The sequence below is a fragment of the Neltuma alba genome, unplaced genomic scaffold (assembly GCF_004799145.2).
Source record: "Neltuma alba isolate B1F8T4 unplaced genomic scaffold, ASM479914v2 tig00010747_pilon, whole genome shotgun sequence".
Lineage (NCBI taxonomy): Eukaryota > Viridiplantae > Streptophyta > Magnoliopsida > Fabales > Fabaceae > Neltuma > Neltuma alba.
In genome coordinates, this window is record NW_021635574.1 from 92,183 (window position 1) to 101,879 (window position 9,697).

General features: G+C 34.6%; 1 protein-coding gene and 1 non-coding gene across 2 annotated transcripts; one reads left to right on the top strand and one right to left on the bottom strand.

Annotated features, from left to right (window-relative positions):
- Positions 1–675: 675 nt before the first annotated feature.
- Positions 676–2,773, top strand: LOC114758796 (peroxidase 25-like). Its single transcript, XM_028947884.1, has 4 exons — positions 676–915; positions 1,030–1,209; positions 1,993–2,155; positions 2,245–2,773. Exons 1-4 carry the CDS (start codon positions 700–702, stop codon positions 2,664–2,666), a joined length of 981 nt encoding a protein of 326 aa, XP_028803717.1. The 5' UTR covers positions 676–699; the 3' UTR covers positions 2,667–2,773.
- A 217-nt stretch (positions 2,774–2,990) lies between these two features.
- On the bottom strand, positions 2,991–3,072 carry TRNAS-GCU (transfer RNA serine (anticodon GCU)). The gene has a single exon. It is a non-coding gene; the product is annotated as a tRNA-Ser (tRNA).
- Positions 3,073–9,697: the final 6,625 nt, after the last annotated feature.

Sequence of the window (9,697 nt, forward strand, 5' to 3'; positions counted from 1 at the left end):
ATATAAAATATTGGGAAAATAAAAATTAAAAACAATATAATGGAGGAAATATAAAAGTCATAGATAATAAACAGACAGTGCATTATTGGTATATTAGTTAAAAATTTTAAAATAAAAAATTGAAAATGCGATTTAAAAAATTGCTACAAATTTTTATCATAATTTTTCATGAGTTCTCTTCTATGTTTTTTTTTTTTTTACATCTCTTATTTTCCCTCTGTCCCTCTTATCTTCTTCTTTCTCTCCAAGTCCTCGCATTCCTTTGGGCAATTTGTCCAACTCATCGTATTGTCCAGAGTTACACCGGGTCAATTCCAAGTTCACGTAGATCACTTGTTTTCCACAATTCAATTGATTTATCGGATAGATTAAGTGACTAGATTATTAGTCCGATTACCTAACTCGATCTAAGTATCTATTTATTAGAGTAAACCATTTTAACGTAAACATGACAAACATACAAACCCCGATATGAACACATGATTTTTTTTTTTGAAAAAAATCATAGACGTCTATTTTTTGAGTCAACTTCTCTGCACTTATCTCTAATCTAACACCATTAAAAAAAATAAAGAATAAAATCAAAAGAAAAGAGAGCTCTTCTTTTAGTGGACGTACATCACATAGCCTTATATAAGGTAGGGGAAAGGGTTCAAATGGTGGAAGCAAGGGAAAGAGAAGAAGCAAGCAGTTCAATTAATGGAACGCATCATGTGGTGGGGTTGTGTTATGATGTTTATTACGTTGATGATGATGAGTTTGAGAGCAGAAGGACAACTCAAAGCTGGCTTTTATTCATCTTCATGTCCATCTGCAGAAGCCATAGTAAGATCAACCGTAGAATCTCACTTCAATAGAGATCCCACCGTTGCTCCTTCTCTCCTCAGGCTTCACTTCCATGACTGCTTCGTCCAGGTTTCACCATATCATTCCTATCTCTTCAGTTTATGGAGATTAACTTGTTGATTAAGAGATGATCATTATTGTTAATCATTAATTAATGTGTTTGATAATTATTATGATTAACAGGGATGTGATGGATCCATATTGATATCAGGATCATCAGCAGAGAAGAATGCCTTAGCAAACACTGGTTTAAGAGGCTTTGAAGTCATTGATGATGCCAAGTCTCAGCTTGAAGCTTCTTGCTCTGCTGTTGTATCCTGTGCGGACATTTTGGCTTTGGTTGCCCATGACGCTGTCGTTTTGGTACGCTTATCACCCCTCTGAATAAATTACACTAAATTCCCCAAACTTTTGATATATATAAATAATCTCTTTAACCTTTGAAATTTTATAACAAACCTTCCTGAACTTTTACATTTACACACACAAGTCCCATGCTTTTAGTTTTAGTTGTTATCTTTTTGCAAATGGCTCATATGTACTATGAAATTTATCTACATACAACTCAAATTTTGACAGGTTATATATATATATATAAAAAGGGTTAAGATGCATTTCAAAATATTTTCTTATATGCATCCAATATTTTGAAATATTTTTTCAAATGTGTTCATGAAATATTTTTTGATGCATTTAGTATTCTAAAGTAATTTTTTAAGTGCATTCAGTATCCTAAAATAATTTTTAGTACATCAAATGTCAAAAAGTGGGTTTCTTATTTAGTGCTTGTGCGCTAAGGGAACTCTTACTATTTATTAGCTTAGCTAGCATTCCAGGAGAATCTAGTCATTTAGTCAGTTCATTACAATCTCTGTAAAGCAAGGGGCAAAGCTTCTATACCTAGACAAAAATTACTTCAAAGTACTAGACGCAATTTAAAAATATTTTAAGATATTAAATATATTACAAAATATTTAAAAGTGTTAGATACACCTTAGTCACATATAAAAATTAAAGTTTCAAGGGCGTAAAAATCATGGTTTCGATTAAGGAGATTATTTTGTATATAGCTCTCAAGTTTTTCTCAACAAATATTTCTCTCCTCAAAATTTTATGGGTCTAAAATAACTCTTTGAAATATGGAAGACTGGTGGGCCCAGCTGGTCAGTACCAACGGGAAGAAGAGACGGCACCGTTTCATTGTCATCTCAAGCCTCCAACTTGCCTTCCCCACTCGACCCAGTTTCAGTCCAGAGGCAAAAGTTCTCTGCAAAAGGCCTCGACGATCACGACCTCGTCGCCCTCCTCGGTATTCTCCTCCTCCAAACAATCCCTTAACACCTAATTAATCATCTTCATGAACCAATCTGTTTAATTCTTTTGCTTGTATACATACAGGGGCTCACACTATAGGCCAAACAGACTGCAGATTCTTCAGCTACCGTTTATACAACTTCACCACCGCCGGAAACTCCGATCCGACGATAAACCAAGCTTTCTTGGGGCAGCTTCAAGCTCTGTGTCCCAAGAACGGAGACGGGTTGAGGAAGGTGCCGTTGGACAGAGACAGTGCGGCGAAGTTCGACGTGAGCTTCTTCAAGAACGTGCGTGACGGTAATGTGGTTTTGGAGTCTGATCAGAGGCTGTGGGGGGACTCTGCAACACGAGGTGTGGTGCAGAAATATGCAGGGACTGTGAGAGGCTTGTTTGGGCTGAGGTTTGAGTTTGAGTTCCCCAAAGCCATGATCAAGATGAGCAGTATTGAGGTTAAGACCGGAAGTCAAGGAGAGATTAGGAAAGTGTGCTCTAAGTTTAATTGAAGATGGAAATGCGTAAATGGAAAGTTGGAAACTCACAATTGCGTTGTTGTCGGTATAAAGTACTGTGATTTTCTATTATATGTTTGGTTTGGGGGAAAATATTTGGTGGGGGAAAAGATTTTCGTGTTTTCATGTAAAAGAATAAGAAAAGCTTTGAGCTTTCGTGACTCCAGGAACGCACGAATTAGGCAACTTTTTTGGAAAAGTTCTGAGCTTTCGTGATTCCATCCAGGAACGTGTACGGCAATTTTTCTGTCCAGCTGGCGAAGACAAAACGAGCGTTTTATTACTTTGTATCAGAAAAGAGCCATTAAAAACCGTATTCGTCGCCTGAGAGATTCGAACTCGCGCGGGGAAACCCCATGTACTTAGCAGGCACACGCCTTAACCACTCGGCCAAAGCGACAGAGTTATTGGCGGCTTTCCTTCAAGTTATTAGGTGCTTTATTGACAGAAAATTAGAATCACTAGCATTAACCATAATATTTATTGGGTTTGATTTCAAATTTACCCTAAAAGTTTAATATTGTATTAATATTACCCTCATAGTATTCAAAATGTTAACAATTAAGATTAGTATTTGACCAGTCAATGGTAGGTGGTAATATTATTACGATTTCTTCATAACAAATTTGTACCTAAAAAACTTCTTAATATTAAGTACTTTTGAGTGAAAAATTTTAAAACAAATTTGCATCTTATTTCATGTTTAATCTAGGGAAGTTAAATATTTCTTGATGTTTGATTATTTTACTTCTTGTGAACAAAAGTTAGGAAATTAAGAAGTATAAATGTTTGAAAATCCTTTTCAATGTCTTCTTATCTCTCTAAATTTTCCATATAGAGTTACCGCATTGATATTGATATAGTGCTTTCAGTTTACAGAAACAATTAAAGATAAATAATGTATAGGTCTCAGGTAAGCAAATTAATTACTACTACCTTAGGACTTTATTATAGTTTACAAATATAGTCTTATAATTAGGGTTAAGTAGTATTAAGTTATCTGCTTTTGATTTATTACTAAGACATAACTTGTGCCAAAAGAAAAAGTGTAGAATAAGTTGTAAATTTTTAGATGTGACTCGTGAATTTTTTATTTTTTATTTTTCAAATTCTTTGGTTTGGGCTTAATGGAAAACTTTTCACGAGTCCTCACCTGGTGTTTATGAGTTAAATTGAGAAATTTACAACTGATGATGTGTATTTTTATAATCAAATCAGGTATTGCTTCAAAAATAAACGTAAGACTCATTTCCACTGCAAAATAAATTTTATATTTAAAATTATAGGAGAATATTCCTTCCAATGCCGTAGCTGACTTATTTGGTTGGCCATTTACTAACTCCTGCCAGCACCTCATCAAGTGAACAGTTTTCTTAAACAAAAAAATTAGGTCATTAAAAAATATTTTTCTAATCCTAAATATAAGATTCTTTTTATAATGTAAATTATACTATAAAATAGATCTTATATTTAGAATCGAAAGAATAGATAATACTGTTTTTGATTTGGGATCAACCAAAGCACATGGAGCAAATGGATATACAGCTTTGTTTTACTGATCGGCGTGAAATGAGGTAAAAAAAAGAGGTACATGTCTATATGATATGGTAAAGAAATTTCTTAGAAACATTAATCTTTTAGTCATTATAGTTTTTACTTATTTATCATTCAATTTTTACACTTTAACTTTATGTAACTCAATTCTTATAGTTTTAACTCGGTTGTAACTCAATCTCTTAAGTTTGTATTGCTACAACTTGGTCCCTATACTTTTAATCATTTTATAATCTAGTCCCTTCTTTTATTGGATATATAATTTTATTTTTAAAAACATAATAACTAAATTATAAAATAGATAAAACTATAGGGATCGAGTTATAACGAGTTAGGGTATGTTTGGATTAACATTAAGTAAAATTGACTTCTAGTCCAATTTACTTTTATAACTGAAATTAGAGTGAAAATCAGTTAGTGTAATGTGATTTATGTTTGGATAGGTGCTTATAAAAAGTTAGTTGAAAAAGTTAAAAATTGTTTGCATGATTAATAAAAAAGTTAGTTTAGTTGTAAAATGATTGAAAAGGGTATGAATTTTATTGAATAGTAGTATTTGAAATTTTATGTTTTTAATATGATAATAGTTTAAAAAAATACATAAAACTATTATGATAAAAATATAAATAGTTTATTTGTGAAATTATAAAATAAAAATATTTGTTATAGAGAAAAATTTAAAAACACATTGTAGATAATTAATTAAATATATATAATAGACAAACATGAGTATAAATTAAAATTTATTTGGTCTCTAATTAAAGTAAATGAAATCACATAACTAATTAGATCGTAAGCTTTGCACAATTTTTTCATAAGCCAGTTAGAAAAGTTGATCCAGATTGTATTGGATAAGTCAGTTAGAAAAGTTACTTTTTTTTCCATAAGTTAGTTAAAAAAGAAGCTCCATCTAAACAATCTTCTGAGTCACAATAAGCTACAAACCTTAGTTTCCCGCTTCTCTGTGTGCTTTTACCATCTGCAATGGCAATCTAAACGAGACCTTAAACTTCAAGGACGAAGTTACAATTGAATCAAAATTATAAGGACTAAGTTGCATCAAGTCAAAGTATAAAAATTAAGTTACAAATATGTTAAAACTATAAGAACTATTTTAATGTTCTCAAAATTTTTTTAAAAGAATTCTGCCATCAACAGAATATATTCAATTCACATTGCCTTAGTACCTAGACTTGACAAACCTGGAACAGTGACTCAACTTCGTCTTATTAGTCTATGTAATGTTTCTTGTAAAATTATTTCAAAGATTATGACTGCTAGGATGAGAAATTTGATGAGTAAATATATCTCATAACAATCGCTAGCTTTTGTGGCAGGATTACGCTGAAGACTAAAAACATTTCCACAACAAAAATTAAATAAGAGAAAAATAAAAAAATAATACTCCTCCGGTCCTAATTATAAGACCCAATTGACTTATTTGAGGAGATTAAGGAAGTAAGTTAAGTTGGTTATTTATAATAAATAAGTGTTGTCATTCCTAAAATATCCTTGCTAATTAAGTATATTGGCTAAAACTATCATTATTAGAAGGATTATCTTGAAAAAAAATGCATAAATATAAGAGAGAAAATGGATTAGGGTCTTATAATTAGGACCAAATAAAAAGTCAAATTGGGTCTTATAATAAGGACCGGAGGAGTAATAATTAAATATCCTACACGTAACTCGGACTAAAGACTAAAAATTTCTCCAAGAAGTGGCTCACATCTTTGTTTTAGATGAATTATGATGATTGAGAAAAGAGTAGGATACTGTCATGTCAATTTCTTCAATTTTGGTTTCTTTTTCACCGCATTAGTTTATCATGTATCAGGAATTTAGAAAATATACTTATATGATCACATATATAGTTTTTTCTTTATATATTTTCTCATATAATTTATTTTCATACGTGGGTAAGAAGCAAGAGAAAAATCAAATTTAATTTATTATGATAATCATTTAAAAGGCGATCAGCACATTTATTTTGTGAAAACCATTAATATTTTGAAACTTTTTAGAAAATCATAAACGTGAAAAGAAAATTGAATCATAAACCCAAAAAAAAAAAACAGCAGCAAACTGAATCATAAACAAATATGAAAAGTGCAACCTCCTAAATTTAATTGGGTTTCACAGTGTTAAGGGTTATTTTAAAGAGGAATGAAGAGAAGTAAATTACTATACCTGATTTTTAATATAAGACGTAATTTGGCTTATCAGTAGAGATTAAAAAATAAAATAAATTGCCTTAAAGTATTTTATTTATCATTTTTTTACAAATTAATTTACTCATAAGTATTTTAGAAAGATCATGTAATACATGTTATAATACTTAAGTTATTTTTAAACTTTCTTGGTTTTATCAAATTAGTCAATTATATCTTATGATACCTCTTATCTTAATTATAAGACCTTATTTGTAGATATAAATTAGATTTTATAATTATGATTGGAAGTAGTATCAAGTGCCGAAAGAAATATCAACTATTCAAGTTTATCATAAAAGATTAAAGAAATCAGAGATTTAAAAGTGAATCAAATCAAAAGAAATAATCATGAATAGTTATTTTCTGTGTGTATATATTAAGTAAAAATTGCAATGAAAGATAAAACAAAATTATATACATGTGTATTCGTAGTAGTAATAATATTAGCACTGTAGGAAATAGAATAATATGGAAAATAATTCTCTTGTGTTTCATTGATCAGAATATACACATATATATACAAGTGAGAGGAGCCTCTGCATTAATGGCCCATTATGATAATATCATATCCTATCAAATCCTAATCATAATTACATAATATTTACATATCAAATCATATCATATCTCTACACTCCCCCTCAAGTTGGAGCATAAATGTTAAGCATGCCCAACTTGTCACATAGATAGTCAACACGAGTCCCATTTAGAGCTTTAGTGAGAAGGTCGCCTAATTGATCACTAGAACGCACATATCCAGTGGAGATGAAGTTCTCCTTAAGCTTGTCTCTGATAAAATGACAATCAATCTCAATATGTTTGGTACGTTCATGGAACACAGAATTGGAGGCTATATGTAGGGCAGCCTTATTGTCACACCACAACTTTGCTGGCAAAGTGGTTTTGAGGCCAACTTCCTTTAATAGCTGATATATCCAGATTATCTCACATACAGACTGTGCCATAGCTCGGTATTCTGCCTCTGCGCTCGATCTGGACACCACATTTTGTTTCTTGCTTTTCCAGGACACCAGATTCCCGCCCACAAAGACACAGTATCCTGTAGTAGACCGTCTCGTGGCCTTTGATCCACCATGATCTGCATCACAGAAGCACTCAATGTCTGTATGGCCATGATTTTTGTATAATATCCCACGACCTGGACATCCCTTCAAATAATGTAACACGTGCTCCAAGGCTTCCCACTGTCTGACAGTCGGGGATGCCATGAACTGGCTTAGTACACTGACTGGATAAGTAATATCCGGACGAGTTACAGTGAGATAGTTTAACTTGCCAATCATTCTCCTGTACCTCTCAGGATTCTCAAATGGTTTGCTCTTCTGAGCCTCAAGCATCCGTTTCTCATCATCAAGAGAATCATCGAGTGGTATGCTCCCATCAGCGTCAAGGAGTGGGTTGTGAACCATAGGAAACTTGGTCGGTGCTGCTCCCAACTTTCCAGTTTCCTTCAGGAGGTCAAGAACATATTTGCGCTGTGTCAGTAATATGCCCTTCTTGCTTCGCATAACTTCAATACCTAGAAAGTATGTCAGAGAGCCCAGATCCTTCGTCTGAAAGTGGGAATTAAGAAAGGACTTGAGGGACGAGATGCCCGAACCATTACTGCCTGTGATCACAATGTCATCTACATATACCACCAAGAGAATCATGCCAGCCGCTGTTCTTTGATAAAATACAGAATGATCGCACTTGCTTTGGCTCATGCCAAATTTCTGTACGACAGTACTGAACCGGTCAAACCATGCACGAGGGCTTTGCTTCAAACCATACAAGGACCTCTTAAGGCGACATACTTTCCCATGCTCCCCCTGAGCAACGAACCCAGGTGGTTGCTCCATATAGACCTCTTCATGAAGATCACCATGTAAGAATGCATTTTTAATGTCTAATTGATGTAGATCCCAATCATAAGTAGCAGCCAGAGAGATGAACAGACGGACAGATGAGAGCTTAGCAACAGGAGAAAAGGTTTCGGAATAGTCAATGCCATAGGTTTGTGCATAACCTTTAGCCACAAGGCGAGCCTTAAGGCGGTCAAGTGTGCCGTCAGCCTTAGTTTTCGGAGTTAACACCCATTTACATCCAATGGCCTTTTTACCCGCCGGTAAATCGACCAGGGTCCATGTACCAGCTCGATCAAGGGCCGCCATCTCCTCTTCCATTGCAGCACGCCAACCTGAGTGGGCCAAGGCTTCACGAATAGTTCTGGGCACAGAGATAGTATCTAGGGAGGCAACAAAGGAACTGGACACAGGAGACAAGCGGTCATATGAAACAAAGGACGAAATAGGATGGGCACAAGTACGTTTACCTTTGCGAAGGGCAATGGGTAGATCAAGAGAGGCATCCGGGTCTGGAACAGGAGGTGTCTCAGGATTAGGGTCAGAACGAGGTTCAGTGTTGCTCAACTCAGGATCTGAGGGCGAGGCGGACCAGGGAGGAATAGAAGCTGGCGTGGCGGTAGTAATCTCCGTTGACCGTTGTGTATACACACGATCAAAGGGTTGAACGAGTGCGGGAGCGGGTGCTTGCGACGACAGTGATGGTGAGGTGACAGAGTATATTAGAAGGTCATCCTCCTCCGCAGGTGGAGCAGGTGGGGAAGAATGCGAGAAATATGGTGTGGACTCCTGAAAGGTGACATCTGCAGATACTAAATAACGATTGAGAGTAGGTGAGAAACAACGATAACCTTTTTGGACCCGAGAGTATCCAAGGAAGACACATTTAAGAGACTTTGGGTCTAACTTTGAAATAGATGGCCGTACATCCCGCACAAAACAGACACACCCAAATATCTTAGGAGCAATAGGGAACAAAGGCTTAGAAGGAAAGAGGGTAGAAAAAGGAGAGTTACCATCAAGAACAGAGGAAGGCATTCGGTTAATAAGGAAGCAGGCAGTGGAGACCGCGTCAGCCCAAAATGGTTTAGGAACCTGCATTTGAAACAAAAGTGCACGGGCCACCTCAAGTAGGTGGCGATTTTTTCTTTCTGCAACACCATTTTGAGCTGGTGTATCGACACAAGATGACTGATGAAGTATACCATTTTGAAGCATGTAAGATTGGAACGAAGCAGAGAGATATTCTTTAGCATTATCACTTCGTAAGGTGCGAATAGAAACATTAAATTGAGTTTTAATCTCAGCACAAAAGGCACAAAAATGGGAAAACAATTCAGAACGATGTTTCATTAAATATAACCAAGTTGTCCGGGAATAATCATCAACAAATGTA

Excerpts from the sequence above, each read along its gene's own strand:
- LOC114758796 (XM_028947884.1), top strand. The coding sequence starts at position 700 with ATGGAACGCATCATGTGGTGGGGTTGTGTTATGATGTTTATTACGTTG. Across the intron at positions 916-1,029 it reads TCCATGACTGCTTCGTCCAG|GGATGTGATGGATCCATATT; the intron begins GTTTCACCATAT and ends TATGATTAACAG. Across the intron at positions 1,210-1,992 it reads CCCATGACGCTGTCGTTTTG|ACTGGTGGGCCCAGCTGGTC; the intron begins GTACGCTTATCA and ends GAAATATGGAAG.